At 34.8% G+C, this 16,389-nt stretch overlaps 2 protein-coding genes and 1 pseudogene across 3 annotated transcripts; all 3 read right to left on the bottom strand.

Annotated features, from left to right (window-relative positions):
* Positions 1-1,308: 1,308 nt before the first annotated feature.
* LOC109160117 lies at positions 1,309-4,355 on the bottom strand (annotated as a pseudogene).
* A 1,799-nt stretch (positions 4,356-6,154) lies between these two features.
* On the bottom strand, positions 6,155-9,126 carry LOC109160111 (cysteine-rich receptor-like protein kinase 2). Of its 2 annotated transcripts, none has more exons than XM_019308274.1 (8): positions 8,981-9,126; positions 8,070-8,710; positions 7,848-7,946; positions 7,635-7,774; positions 7,324-7,534; positions 6,899-7,133; positions 6,659-6,809; positions 6,155-6,575 (listed from the first exon to the last, which is right to left on the bottom strand). In XM_019308274.1, the coding sequence occupies exons 1-8, from the start codon at positions 9,094-9,096 to the stop codon at positions 6,276-6,278; spliced, it is 1,893 nt and encodes a 630-aa protein (XP_019163819.1). In that variant the 5' UTR covers positions 9,097-9,126; the 3' UTR covers positions 6,155-6,275. The 2 variants fall into 2 exon arrangements, with proteins under 2 accessions (XP_019163819.1, XP_019163820.1); XM_019308275.1 differs by having other exon boundaries at positions 8,070-8,841; positions 8,981-9,037.
* A 2,998-nt stretch (positions 9,127-12,124) lies between these two features.
* LOC109159909 (cysteine-rich receptor-like protein kinase 2) lies at positions 12,125-14,698 on the bottom strand. Its single transcript, XM_019308019.1, has 7 exons — positions 13,945-14,698; positions 13,745-13,846; positions 13,532-13,671; positions 13,225-13,435; positions 12,795-13,029; positions 12,566-12,716; positions 12,125-12,482 (listed from the first exon to the last, which is right to left on the bottom strand). The coding sequence occupies exons 1-7, from the start codon at positions 14,696-14,698 to the stop codon at positions 12,159-12,161; spliced, it is 1,917 nt and encodes a 638-aa protein (XP_019163564.1). The 3' UTR covers positions 12,125-12,158.
* Positions 14,699-16,389: the final 1,691 nt, after the last annotated feature.

The raw sequence follows: 16,389 nt of genomic DNA on the forward strand, positions 1-16,389 counted from the left end.
TCAATTCATATGTTTACCAAAGTGGTTTACTGCTAAGATGGAGATCTCGATATAAATTGTTGTATGCATACTGATCTGATAACATTATGTTTCACTATTATGGGTCATACCATTATAAACAATTTGCAAACGCCTTTCCACATAACTGCACACACCACCGTCACAAAACAAAAAAAAAAAAACAAAAAAAAAAAAAACCATGTAGAAGAGTCCCCTTGCCAGCAAATTGCACACGCCGTTCGCCACAATTGCACACACAAGAACCTACGAAATTTTTTAGAACCAAAATAATTAAAAAAAAAAAAAAAAAACACACGCCTATCACCATAAATACACCCACCCTACTCAAAAAAAATGTATCGTCTGCGAATTTGCACACGCCGTTACACAACAATGCACAGACCTACGTAGTATTTACCTAAATTAAAATTAAAGACGCACTTACCCGCGATTTTAGATGTCATTCTCAAGCTCTGTAGAATTTATATTACACCATCGATACTATGTTTGAATCTTTGAACACAAAATATAATTAATTCTTACTATTGATATGATCCCTAATATTATGGTAAGATTGTATTTTAATTATAACCAAAATTAAACACCATATTATAATTACTCTTCCACCCTTCTAGTTAAAATCTAGCCTTATTTAATTAGGATTAGACTTTCAATCCCATCCATCCATTGGAATTTAATTAATGGATAAGATGAGATCTCATGATCTCATCTATCTAGAGGATCTCACCGGATCCGAAGCCTCCCTACAATTACATAATATATTAACTGAAGAGACAAATATTTATATTAAAATTAACAATGTGATGTGAATCTTAATTCATGATATAAGAAAGTAGGGGAATGAATGAGTCAGGGAAAATGGGCTTGCCTGATCTTTTTTAATGACATTGATATTACGAGAGACCGTCATTGAGAGGTTAATCGGTCATGGTATATACAACCAGAGAGTTATAATCTCATTAGGTATAGGAATGCTTGGCTTTTAATATTATTGATTTACCCCCAATCGTATATTTTCTAATATTTTAAAGGAATTTATTTTTTTAATCCGTGTGATTTGTTCGTTTTAATCTCAGTCGTGGATCATTCTGATGTAATAGTCTAGATTTGTAAAAAGAAAATGAAGCTGTGTAAGTATTGAATCTTACCTTCTGTCAAAGAATTCTCACAACAGTGTTGACATATATGCAGCATCTGTATATAACAATATCTATCGGAAACTTCATCTGTACAGGGTACATACAAAGCATTACATTTCCCTGTATATCTCATTTTTCTCTATTACAATCTCTTAAACAACTCCAAAGAATCATTTGAAGACATTTTCTATACAAAAATGTAAATGCACTTCATGTAATAGAGCATTTGCTGTCAACTCAGTCAATTTCATGCCAATAAATCGTCATCGGGGATAGAAAGAGCTCTGGGAAATGGTTGCATTTGTAGCACCATCACCTTCTCTAAGCCCAGCAGCCTCACAAAGTTCTATAGATTTCTCATATGTGAAGGCCGGTTTAGTGGGTGTAGGTAAATGTTCCTCCTTTTTCACCAGCATCTCTAATGCCTTGGACATGTATGGCCTCCGTGATGGAATTTCTTGGGTACATAAGAGCCGCCCTCGACGCCTCACTTCTAACGCTATTCCCACAGTTATGCAGCATCAAATTTGGATCAAACAGTTCCTCCACTGCCCCCTCCTGAAAATGCACCCAAACCTGTGGTTTTCAACAGTTATGAAAGGCTCATGGATCAAATTTAAGGTTTATTTAAAACCAAATATCAATGTTTTTGGACTTACTATGTTAACTAAGTTGGCAGAGTATTCAGGAGTTGTGCACTTGTTATTCTGTCTTCCGGCCACAATTTCCAGCAATAGTACTCCGAAGCTGTAAACATCTGCCTTCTCTGTCAGCTGTCCACGAGCCACATACTCCGGAGCCATATACCCCCTTCAGCATTTAACAGGAGAATTAGCTACTACATAGACGCTCAAAGGTCATTTGAGAATTTGGTTGATATACTAACAGTGTTCCAGCAATAGCGGTGCTTATATGGCTCTTGTCTGCTTGAAAAGATCTAGCTAATCCAAAATCAGCTATTTTGGCATGGAGCCTCGAGTCTAACAGGATATTGCTGGCTTTTATATCCCTGTGAATAATGCGTTTTCTTGAGTTTCCGTGGAGGTAGATCAAGCCTTCTGCAATTCCTGTGATGATGTTGAATCTTGTATTCCAGTTTAGTATTTTACCCTTTCCAGGATCTGTCAATTTTGATGTAAACAATCGAGATTGTAGTGTCAACAAATCCACAACAGCATGGCAAAAGAGATAGTATCAGTATGGTACGGGTTTAAAGGTACCTCCTATATAGTTAAAGCCTACTCAGGTTACCTCATGGCCTAACCAAAAAAAAGAAAAAGAGAGTCTAATACCGATGTAACATATAGCGACTCACCAAAATGAAGTGATCAAGACTCTTATTTGGAAGCAACTCATATACGAGAAGGCTTTCGGGACCAGAGAAGCTGCACCCCAACAACTTGACAAGATTTTTGTGCTCAATACTGCTAATAATGTTGACTTCGTTGTAGAAGTCTTCTGCTCGTTTTGTGCTGTAGAACAACAGTTTTTTGACGGCAACCTCCTTACCATCTGATAGAACACCCTGCATTGCAGATAAAATATATGCTTCGACTTCATCAGAGACAAGTCGATCAATAGAAGTAAATATTGTTGATTGAGAGTATGTATGAACACAATCTAACCTTGTAAACTGAACCAAATCCACCTTGCCCGAGCTTGTTGGCTTCATCAAAAGACCCTGTGGCTTTCTCAAGTACGGAATACTTGAAGTTTAAGCTGCTATCATGAAGCATCATTGCTAATTTTTGGGCACCATTTGATCCTGGAGAGATTGAGTTGTGTGAGTTTGGGTTGAAGTTGAAGTTATGTTAATTGGAGAGAGAAACTAAAGTGTTTAATTACCTTTTCTGTTGTGTATTCTTTTGCGCTTGATATAATGACCAATTACAATCAAAACTATGACAGAACATACTACTGCAACGACAATGAGTATTACTTTCCCTGTAACAGTCATAAGCACACAAGCAAAGTTACAAGAAAACCAAACCTAAGACCAGCAACAAACATAAACAAGCCTTGATTTATGAATTGTCCTACCTCTGGATAAGCCACCATTAGTTGTATTTAAGCCTCCATTAGTGGAATGAAGATCAATTGTCCTACCTCTCGATAAGCCAGCATTAGTCCTATTTGAGCCCCCATTAGTGGAATCAAGAAAGTTGTTGTCCGAGTACCTGATGAAGCATCCAGTGTATAACGCTCGACCCTCAGACCAAGGCAAGCATTGCAGCAAAGACCTAGATGCATTCTCCAAACATTCTCCGCAATTATCCATAATCTTCCAACAATTAGCTAAAACATAAACAGTCTCATTGTTCCTCCCAGAAACAGGCAACTCAACCTTTGCATAATCAGAATTGTTAGACGCATTTGAAACCGCTTGCACCACTGCCCTCCTAACTGTCTCTCCAAACACAGAATCTTTTCTAGTGCTGTTTCCACAAACAAGCATGTCCTCTGGTCCTAATGCCTCTTGAAAGAAGGTGTAATTTTCGACCCGCATGAAACAACCATCAAGATAAACCCTTCCCCCAGTGAAAGGAAAGCACTGAGGTAGTACAGTGCGAGCTTCAGCATAACACGATACGCAATCATGTAAGGAAATATATCCATAGCATTGCGCTAATCCATAGACAGCATCCGGTCCTAAGCCATTTGCAAAAAGTCTGACCCCTGATTTGTTATTTGCTTAGAAATGCTTTCAAACACATCGACTAAGTTTGGGACATAACTGGTCATATTATGTTCCAGATTGGTTGTACAAATGAGTTTGATTACAGATGCAAAATCAGAGTGAGATACATGTTGATGTGGCAAAAGCAGAAGAAGAAGCATAAGAAGGCAGGCAAGAAATGATGGGTTTAATTCCTTCATGTTTGATTCTCAGCCTGTTTTTCACTAAACAAAATAATTAATCTTACTTGTAAGTCCTACTAAACTAATAACACACCAGATTCAATACCATTAACTTTCAGGAAACTAAAATTAATGAAAATAAGAAAGCATCATTATATTCAGGGTCTCAGGGAATTGAAATAGAAATTAAAGCATGGTACTGACTAATTCAAGATTAATCACCTTGTTTTGGACATGGATCATGGATGGGTTTGCAGAAATTTATGTACTGATCTGGTGAACGATGTAATTAACTAATTCTTCCTTAGCTTGTTGAGACACAGAACAAGTATGGGTATTGAGTCTTAACACTACGCAAGTCAAGCTGAAGCAGGTGGAGCAATCATTATTGTGTGGACCATATTTTGTATAGTGTAAAATAATATACATTCAATACAACAATAATGTACTTTTAGTATATTAAAAATGTAAATTATATTTAGGGGATGTACATTATTTGTGTACTGAGTGTACATTATATTGTATAATGTATATTCAGTACACAAATAATGTACATTTAGTATATTAAAAATGTAGTTTTTGTTATGATCCACAAACCCCTAATGTGTGGACCATATAATTTGCCCAGGTGGAATGAATGAGTCAGAGGAAATTAAATGGGTTTGCCTCATCACATTCATATCACGAGAGACCGTCATTTAGAGGTCAATCCATCATGAATATAATTTATTTGAAAATAATAATACATATAACCACACTTTGAAAGTTTGATTTTTTTTAGGACCCACGAATGGAAAAAAAAAAAAAAAAAAAAACAATTCTTTAAAATTAAAATGGTTTGAAACTTGAATCTGACTTATTCTTGCTTAGCTTGATGTATGGTTTTTTAAATTATGGTTTCATGGAGAAAGTCATGATGGTATTGTATATTTTTAGAGGTAAAGTATATTTTTATTTAGTTTTATTACATTATTCCTAGCTATTTTATTCATTATGTATATAGAGGCACAAACACACTAACATGATAACATGTATCCAACGAAAATTAGAAATCAAGCAAAGTTGTTTATATCAAAAGATTTAACAACTTTAAAACAAAGAGCTAGAATGAAAAAAAAAAAAAAAAAAAACAGTAGCATTTAAAAAAAAACAATTCAATCGTTAAAATGTACTTACCAATACTATAAAGTGCAATTCACAAAATTATAGTGTATTTAATTTGTTGATAAATTATAGAACTTAAAACTCAAAATTAAACAGTTTGAACTATATATAAACAGTAAAACTTGAACCCCTAAACTAAATCTGAAAATACTAAACCCTAAACCAAACCAAAACATTAAACTATAAACTATAAAAGAAAAACTCTAAGTACATTGTACTTTCAAATTAGGTACATTTTATAGTATTGCAAGTTATACTTAAAAATTAAACAATAAATACTATACTATAAATAGTAAAAAGTGAACTCCTAAAGCAAACAACAAATTAAACCCTAAACCAAACAATTTTTTTTTTAGAAAAAAAAAAAAAACGAGGGCATGATAACAGTGGATCAGCTTAAAGATTACATTATGGGAAGTCTCAAAGGAATATTATATTAGATGAGGCCTGAGGGTCAACCCTCATACACTTATACCAAGCCTTACACCTAGAGGATTAAAGAGTTGAAGATGTTGTTTGACTACCAACCTCTTAAGTTCTAATAACAGTTTGACAAAATTGAAAATTGCAACCTAAAGTAGCACATTATCCACTTTGCATGATCCCTAATTTAAAGACATCCCATATATAACATCTATGCAACTATGCAAGGGATTGACCTATTCCAAACCCAGTCCCTTTGTTTACGTACTATTGGTTATTACTTCTATTATTCATTACTTGTTACTAATTAATTGTTTCAACAACATTGATAAGGACATTTTTTACACATCTATCAAGTTTCAAATCATAGTATAGAGTTAAGATATAGTTCTACTAGAGATGACTCTTAAAAAGTTATAAGAATTGATGCAAAGTGAAGTTAAGCACAAACTAAAACTACTCGGATCAGAAATTTCATCTGTACAACGTAGAGAGCATTACATTTCCCTGTATATCTCATTTTTCTCTATTCCAATCTCTTAAACAAGTCCAAAGAATCATTTGCAGACATTTTCGATACAAAAATGTAAACGCACTTCATGTAATAAAGCATTTTCTGTCAACTCCTGAAAGTAATACAAGATCAGTCAATTTCATGCCAGTAAAACGTCATCTGGGGTAGAAAGAGCTCTGGGAAATGGTAGCATTTGTAGCAGCCTCACAAACTTCTATAGATTTCTCATATGTGAAGGCCGGTTTAGTTGGTGTAGGTAAATGTTCCTCCTTTTTCATCAACATCTCTAATGCCTTGGACATGTATGGCCTCCGCGATGGAATTTCTTGGGTACATAACAGCCCTACATGAACCGCCCTCGACGCCTCACTTCTAACGCTACTCCCACAGTTTTGCAGCATCAAATTTGGATCAAACAGTTCCTCCACTGCCCCCTCCTGAAAATGCATCCAAACCTGTGGTTTTGAACAGTTATGAGAGGCTCATGGATCAAATTTAAGGTTTATTTAAAACTAAATATCAATGTTTTTGGACTTACTATGTTAACTAAGTTGGCAGAGTATTCAGGAGTTGTGCACTTGTTATTCTGTCTTCCGGCCACAATTTCCAGCAATAGTACTCCGAAGCTGTAAACATCTGCCTTCTCTGTCAGCTGTCCACGAGCCACATACTCCGGAGCCATATACCCCCTTCAGCATTTAACAACATATATAGTTAGCCACTACATTGAAGCTCAAAGGTCATTGGTTGATAGTTGATAGCAATAGGTAATACTAACAATGTTCCGGCAATAGCAGTGCTTATATGGCTCTTGTCCGCTTGAAAAGATCTAGCTAATCCGAAATCAGCTATCTTGGCATGGAGCCTCGAGTCTAATAGGATATTGCTGGCTTTTATATCTCTGTGAATAATGCGTTTCCTTGAGTTCCCGTGGAGGTAGATCAAGCCTTCTGCAATTCCTGTGATGATGTTGAATCTCGTATTCCAGCTTAGTATTTTACCCTTTTCAGGATCTGTCAATTTTGATGTAAACAATCGAGATTGTAGTGTCAACAAATCCATAACAGCATGGCAAAAGTATTATACCAGCTTAAAGGTACTTCCTATATAGTTAGAGTCTATTCAGGACACATCCTGGCCTAACAAGAAAAAAAAGAAGAAGAAAGAAATAGCCTAATACCGATGAAACATGTAGCTACTCACCAAAAATGAATTGGTCAAGACTCTTATTTGGATGCAACTCATATACAAGAAGGCTTTCGGGACCAGAGAAGCTGCACCCCAACAACTTGACAAGATTTTTGTGTTCAATACTACTAATAATGTTGACTTCATTGTAGAAATCTTCTGCTCGTTTTGTGCTTTTGAACAACAGTTTTTTGACGGCAACCTCTCTACCATTTGGTAGAACACCCTGCATTGTAGATCAACTATAAGCTTAGATATATATGATCAGACACAAGTCAATAGATGTAACTCCTGTTTTGTTGTTAATTGAGAGTATGATCTATAACCTTGTAAACTGAACCAAATCCACCTTGCCCGAGCTTGTTGGCTTCATCAAAAGACCCGGTGGCTTTCTCAAGTATGGAATACTTGAAGTTTAAGCTGCTATCACAAAGGATCTTTGCTAATTTTTGGGCATCATTTGGATCTGGAAAGATTTAGATTAATATTGTTGGGTTAAAGTTGAAGTTATGTTGATTAGAGAAACTAAAATTGTTTACCTTTTCTCTTGTCTATTCTTTTGCGCTTGATATAAAGACAAATTACAGTCCAAACTATGACAGAACATACAACTGCAACTACAATGATTATTACTTTCCCTGTAACATAACAGTCATAAGGACACAATAAGCTAAGTTACAAGAAAACCAAACCTGATGCCTAAAGGGCAATAATGCAGTAGAAAAAGCCTTGATTTATGATGCACACATCAATTATCCTACCTCTCAATAAGCCTCCATTAGTGATAATAGGATCAAAAAAGTTGGTGTCCGAGTACCTCATGAAGCATCCAGTGTACAACGCACGACCCTCAGACGAAGGCAAGCATTGCAGCAAAGACCTAGATGCATTCTCCAAACATTCTCTGCAATTATCGTGAGTCTTCCAACAATTACCTAAAACATAAACAGTCTCATCGTTCCTCCCAGAAACAGGCAACTCAACCTTTGCATAATCAGTATTTGTAGACGCATTTGAAACCGCTTGCACCACTGCCCTCCTAACTGTCTCTCCAAACACAGAATCGTTTCTAGTGCTGTTTCCACAAACATGCCTGTCTTCTGGTCCTAATACCTCTTGAAAGAAGGGGTAATTTTCGACTCGCATGAAACAACCCTCAAGATAAAGCCTTCCCCCATTGAAAGGAAAGCACTGAGGTAGTACTGTGCGAGCTTCAGCATAACACAATACACAATCCTGTAAGGAAAGATATCCATAGCATTGCACTAATCCATACACAACATCCGGTTCTTTGCCATTTGCAAAAAGTCCCCACCCCTGATTTCTTATTTGCTTAGAAATGCTTTCAAACACACCGACTAACCTTGGGACATAACTGGTGGTATTATGTTCCAGTTTGTTTCTACAATTCAGTTGGATTACAGATGCAAAATCAGAGTGAGATTCATGTGGTAAAAGCAGAAGAAGCATAAGAAGGCACCCAACAAATGATGGCTTCAATTCCTTCATGATTGATTCTCAGCCTGTTCTCATCTCCATTAAAGAAAACAATCAATCAGCCTTACTTGTAAGTACACACCAGATTCAATAGCATTAACTTTCAGGAAATTAATATAATCAAATAAAAAAGCATCATTCAGGGTATGGTATTCACTAATTCAAGATTAATCACCTTGTTTTGGAAACGGATGGGTTTGCAGCAATTTCTGTTCTGATCGATCTGATGTAGTTAATTAATTCTTCCTTGTTGAGACACAGAACAAGCAAGTATGGGTATTGAGTCAACATCGGAGGCTTAACACTATGCAAATCAAGCTGAAGCAAATGGGCTTGCATGATTTTTTAACTCACATTCATATCACGAGGGACCATCAGCATGGTATATTTTAATTTTTTTTTAAAACGTGCAGTGTCATAATTGTTTGGAGCCCCCACGGAATATATGTTTGTTTGACTTTATGTGAGGTTTAATTTGGTCAAAGAATAAAATTTAATAAAAAGAAATATAATACGAATATTATTTTATTGTTTGGTTTTTAAGGTGAATAAAAATAAAATTATACGATGAATTATATTTTTGTGTTTGGTTAGACCATATAATATAAAAATGAAAATCATTTAAATAATTAAAATATTCTCATTCAAAATAAAACACATACAAATATATACTTACTCACCCATAATAAAATAACAAAATACAAATTATAATAAAAATTATTATATTATTTTCAAATATACTAACCTATAGAACTGGCATTTCTCAAACACATGGTGGGTGAATTATATTTTTGTATACTTACTCACCCACTATAAGTGCTTTCTTTTGCTTTAATTTGCCTTTCTTACACTTCTTAGTGTTTTTGCTTGTTAGTCATCATTATCCTATTGAGCCATTTTTATCACTTATTACATTATTTCTTGTGCTTAGATGACTTGACAAGAAAATGATGTTTTGAGCTAAATATATATTAAACTATTTGATCAAAATTTCAAGTCATTATAGCATGAATATATTTTTGTGAGGAAAAATAAAGTAAAGTAGATTGAACAACATATTTTCATATGCCAAATATTTGTGCCTTAGTGTCCGTTTGGAAATCCGAAAAATGACTTGTGAAAAATGTTTTATGAGTTTTTAGTGTTTGGATGCAGTAGGAAAATTCAGTTAACGGAAAACATTTTTCGTTGACTAGGGAAAATGTAGGCATTTTTGCGGAAAATGTAGGAATTTTTGCGAAAAATGACTTACGCAAAAATTTGGCTTAAGTCATTTTCCGCCAACACTCAAAACATGGTTGCATTCGCTGTCGTCATTGCCTTTGATTCCTCAGTACAGTTTCCATCCATTCCTATATTTTCCAGAATGCAACCAATTAAACACCGGAAAACATTTTCCAGAAGTCATTTTCCTACTTTCCAAACGGACCCTTAGTGGTCTTGATGATATAGGCAATTCAATGCAACGGCAAATTAAAGCAAAAAAAAAAAAAAAAAAAAAAAAAAAAAAAAAAAAAAAAAAAAAAAAAGCAAAGTGGCATTTCTCACCCAAATTAGCATAGTCTCCATATTTTAACCATATCTCAACATAGAAATATCTAAATCAAGTGATCATTTCGCATTGAAAAGACAAGTCAAAGTTCTACAACTTTCGTAAAGACCATAAAGTCTAATTCAAAGGTTTCAAGGGTGAGAAATAGCGTAGAAAACAGACAAGCTGTGAAGGAACTATGTTTTGCTGGGTGATAGAACTAATTGTTCTAAGTATTTGGTGTGTATGAAGAAATGGAGAGAGGAATCCGGCAATTGGTTTAATGAAGCTTCTTTTATTCAATGTTTACAGAGAGTAGAGACTGCTATACACTTGAGAGAGAGAGAGTAGAGAAGAGAGGAAAGTGCCCCTTTTACTTAGAGTAAATGGCCTTTATATAGGCCCAACGCATTGACTATTTGACATTTGACCCGAACACTTGATCATGGCTCGACTATCGAATAGGGGCATAGAACATAAAGGGAGGTTAAACCCGGGAAATATTCTCAATCACTGGGCATGGGGTCAGGTGTAGCCATGCCTATGCCCGTGCCCAGCCTCTACAACATTTAAAAGTATTTTTTTGCTTTGTTTTAAGGGAAAACTCTCTTCCACCCAAAAACACAATTTTCATTTCCCTTTCATTCCCTAGTTAGGTTTAATTCTAAAATAGCTTAAATTAGAGTATATTTCTTGTTCATTTCCATTTCCACGCTCAAGAGCATTGCAAATCTTGAATTTCAAAGCTTCAATAGAGAAGTTTTAATATTCATCTCTTTCATTTGCTTTTCATATATGTTTTCAATTACTCCTTTAATATTGTTTTCTATTATTATATTATGAGTAGCTAAGTGTTTTAGGACTAGGATTTGGTTTGATTTCTTGCTATTGATGCCTATTTGAGTTGTATTAAATAAAGGTGATTATTTGGGTGTTCTATAGTTTGTTGTGTGCATTGGGTTTAATGTGAAATTGTGTATAATTTTTGAATCCCGATTATATGCTTTTAGTTGGAGTGTGATTGTTACTACGAGAGTAAAGCTTGTACACTAGTCACACATTCACACACTTGATGCCCATTGTGATAGCATTTTGGGTGTTAAGGATAATTTATGCCTTGAGTTCTTGTTTGGGAAATTTTGAGTTGAATTGCCATGAGAGTGGAGTTCAAGGTGAAGTTGCAAGTCCAAATAGCTACGACAATGGTATTTGGATATTTATGTATGTGCATCTCATTTACCCTACAACTTGATTTGATTCTATAATCCTTAGTGCAATATTTGACATCTTAACTTGAATCAAACAAGTCTCGGTTCTTGGTTTAATTTTACTTGTCTTATTTGCCATTTGCTTAATTTTATCAACCAAACCTATTAACAATCCGCCTAACTTCTAAAATGGTAGTTTTAATTTGTGCTTAACTCCATTTTGCATCATTCTCTAACCTTACAAGAGTCATCTCCAATGAACGATATCTTAACACTTTACTATAATTTGATACTTGATAGAGGTGTAAAAATTTCTTACGGAGTATAAGAAAACAACTTAAAGACGACTTTTCCCTCTATGGTCAGTCTAAAAGTTTAGGATCATAGTTGGTAATACTCCAATACTTGAAGGACCATTGGAGGTATTAACTATATATATATATATATATATATATATATATATATATATATATATATATATGGCAAACTCACATGAGAACGCGCATGTTCTTAGAAGAATCATTTGCAGACTGTTTCGATACGAAAACGTAAAGCATTTACTGTCAACTCCTGAAAGTAATAGCAGATCAGTCAAATTCCATGCCAGTAAAACGTCATCTGGGGTAGAAACAGCTTTGGGAAATGGTAGCATTTGTAGCACCATCACCTTCTCTAAGCCCAGCAGTCTCACAAAGTTGTATAGATTTCTCATATGTGAAGGCCGGTTTAGTGGGTGTAGGTAAATGCTCCTCCGTTTTCATCAGCATCTCTAATGCCTTGGACATATAAGGCCTCCGTGATGGAATTTCTTGGGTACATAAGAGCCCTACATGAACCGCCCTCGACGCCTCACTTCTAACGCTATTCCCACATTTATGCAGCAACAAATTTGGATCAAACAGTTCCTCGACTGCCCCCTCCTGAAAATGCACCCAAACCTGTGGCTTTGAACAGTTATGAAAGGCCTATGGATCAATTTTAAGATTTATTTACAACCAAATATCAAAGTTTTTGGGCTTACTATGTTAACTAAGTTGCCAGAGTATTCAGGAGTTGTGCACTTGTTATTCTGTCTTCCGGCCACAATTTCCAACAATAGTACTCCGAAACTGTAAACATCTGCCTTCTCTGTCAGCTGTCCACGAGCCACATACTCTGGAGCCATATACCCCCTTCAGCATTTAACAACATAGTTAGCCACTACATAGAAGCTCAAAGGTCATTGGTTGATAGCAATAGGTAATACTAACAATGTTCCAGCAATAGCAGTGCTTATATGGCTCTTGTCCGCTTGAAAAGATCTAGCTAATCCAAAATCAGCTATCTTGGCATGGAGCTTCGAGTCTAACAGGATATTGCTGGCTTTTATATCCCTGTGTATAATGCGTTTCCTTGAGTTTTCGTGGAGGTAGATCAAGCCTTCTGCAATCCCTGTGATGATGTTGAATCTCTTATTCCAGTTTAGTATTTTACCCTTTTCAGGATCTGTCAATTTTAATGTAAACAATTGAGATTGTAGTGTCAACAAATGCATAACAGCATAGCAAAAGAGATGGTATCAGTATGGTACGGGCTTAAATGTACCTTTTATATAATTAGAGTCTATTCAGGACACCTCGTGGCCTAACAAAAGAATAAAAACAAGATAGTCTAATACCGATGTAATATATAGTGACTCACCGAAAATGAATTGATCAAGACTCTTATTTGGAAGCAACTCATATACAAGAAGGCTTTCGGGACCAGAAAAGCTGCACCCCAACAACTTGACAAGATTTTTGTGCTCAATACTGCTAATAATGTTGATTTCGTTATAGAAATCTTGTGCTCGTTTTGTGTTGTTGAACAACAGCTTTTTGACGGCAACCTCTCTACCATCTGGTAGAACACCCTGCATTGCAGATGAACTATAAGCTTAGATATGATCAGACACAAGTGAATAGAAGTAACTCCTGTTAAGTTGTTAATTGAGAATATAAACTATAACCTTGTAAACTGAACCAAATCCACCTTGCCCGAGCTTGTTTGCTTCATCAAAAGACCCAGTGGCTTTCTCAAGTATGGAATACTTGAAGTTTAAGCTGCAATCACGGAGCATCATTGCTACTTTTTGGGCACCATTTGATCCTGGAGAGATTGAGATTAATATGTTTGGGTTAAAGTTGAAGTTATGTTGATTAGAGAAACTAAAAGTGTTTACCTTTTCTCTTTTCAATTCTTTTTCGCTTGATATAAAGACCAATTACAGTCGAAAGTATGACAGAACATACAACTGCAACTACTACAATGATTATTACTTTCCCTGTAATGTAACAGTCATAAGGACACAATAAGCTAAGTTACAAGAAAACCAAACCTGATGCCTAAAGACCAGCAGGAAATAAACATATAATCCACTACCTCTGGATAAGCCTCCATTAGTTGTATTTAAGCCTCCATTAGTGGAATCAAGAAAGTTGGTGTGAGAGTACCTCATGAAGCATCCAGTGTACAACGCACGACCCTCGGACCTAGGCAAACATTGCAGCATGGACCAAGATGCATTCCTTAAACATGCTCCGCAATCCGACACAGTCTTCCAACAATTAGCTACAACATAAACAGTCTGATTGTTCCTCCCAGAAACAGGCAACTCAACCTTTGCATAATCAGTATTGTTAGACGCATTTGAAACCGCTTGCACCACTGCCCTCCTAACTGTCTCTCCAAACACAGAATCGTTTCGAGTGCTGTTTCCACAAACACGCCTGTCATCTGGTCCTAATACCTCTGGAAAGAAGGTGTAATCTTCGACTCGTATGAAACAACCATCAAGATAAACGCTTCCCCCATTGAAAGGAAAGCACTGAGGTATTATAGTGCGAGCTTCAGCATAACACAATACACAATCAAGTAAGGAAAGATATCCATAGCATTGCGCTAATCCATACACAGCATCCGGTCCTAAGCCATTTACATAAAGTCCCCACCCGTGATTTCTTATTTGATCAGAAATGTTTTCAAACACATTGACATAGCTTGGGACAAAACTGGTGGTATTATTTACCACTTTGTTTCTACAAGTGAGTTGGATTACAGATGCAAAATCAGTGTGAGTTACATGTGGTAAAAGCAGAAGAAGAAGCATAAGAAGGCAGCCAACTAATTCCTTCATGTTTGATTCTCAGCCTGTTTTTCAGTAAACAAAATGTTTCTTGTAAGCACTACTAAACTACTAACGTAACACACCTGATTAAAAACTAATTATACTAATTTTAGCTAGAGAAAATTTATTGAGGTGTTAGCAAGAAGAAGAAGAAGAAGACAGCCAACACAAGACGTTGGAAAAGATGTTTTAATTCTCAGGGTATTGACTAATTCAAGATTAATCACCTTGTGTTTGGAAATGGATGGGTTTGCAGAAATTTGTGATCTGATGAAGGATATAGTGTAGTTAATTAATTCTTCCTTAGCTTGTTGAGACACAGAACAAGTATGAAGTATGGGTACTGAGTCAACATCGGAGGCTTAACACTTGCAATTAGGAAAGTTCCCCTTATCAATTTCCCCATCTAACATGCATGCTAATTAAAAACAAATTTAATTATCAATTAAATACTACTACATGACTACATCGTGAGAAAACAAAATGTAAAAAGGATATATGCCATTACTTTTCCAATTATAATAATTATTTATTTGAAAATAATACATATCTTTATCTTTATTATTATTATCTTTATATATAATAAAGCAGAATCTAGCCACAAAATTTTTCCTCCAAGAAGCCCCCCTCACTTTGGGAGGTTGCTCCCACACGGCCGCTGGTGAGACTTGATCCCTGATCATTATTCCAAAGTTTCACCTCTATGGCCAGTTGAATACATTAATTGTGTGAGTAAATGTATTTATACATATTTTTTTGAAGTTATTATGTGTATTTATATTTTATAAATTATACTTTATTATTATGGCTCTATCTCTATATATATTAAAGCATAATGAAGTATGAAAAAAAGTTTATTGTGTTCAAATTTATTGGTACAGTTTTATATTTAAGATAATTTGTGTATATATTCATTTAAACCTCAATTATAATTAATTTGACTCCATATATATAACGATGAGAAATTAGATATAAAAATAAATACTTTTTGAATGCTACCAGCTCTATTACATTATAAACACAAAGAGCTAATAACACCTCCACTGAGGCTCGAACTCACAATCTTCCAAATAGAAATCCAACCTGAATACCATTAGACCACATAATCCTGGTAGATATAAAATAAATATAGTTCTTATATAAATAATATTTTTCAAATGAATAAGTTTTTTGTGAAGATTTTCAACAAATATTACCTGTTATTTTATTTACAAATTTTATTTAAATACGTTAATTATTTAATTAAAGTAGTTATTTCAAATTCAAATTCCTTTAAAAAAAAATTCAAATTCAAATAATATTACAAGTAACAATAAACTTTCAAATTCAAATAAAAATACAATAGTTGAGTAACTAAAACTCTATCTTATTAACATGCCAACTACCATAATGTAGTGTGATGGTATCTTTGTTACAGGGGCATTGATTCTTTGAGTTAAAAAAAAATTAAAAAAAGTATAGTAGAACATATATTAATTAACTTGTAAAGAATAATGACTATTTCAAAAAAATTTAAATTAACTTTGAATTAAAGTTTTAGTCGGTTATTGCGATGCATAAGGCATGCAATTATTCCATCACTAATAACTATGAGAAAATTATAAAAATAAATCTTATTTTTATTGTAAAATTCCAATTTGGTTTAAATAGATTTTTTTTTCCCCAAGTTTTACTCTTACATTTTATTTCTTGACAAATAT

This window comes from Ipomoea nil, unplaced genomic scaffold, assembly GCF_001879475.1.
Source record: "Ipomoea nil cultivar Tokyo-kokei standard unplaced genomic scaffold, Asagao_1.1 scaffold2845, whole genome shotgun sequence".
Lineage (NCBI taxonomy): Eukaryota > Viridiplantae > Streptophyta > Magnoliopsida > Solanales > Convolvulaceae > Ipomoea > Ipomoea nil.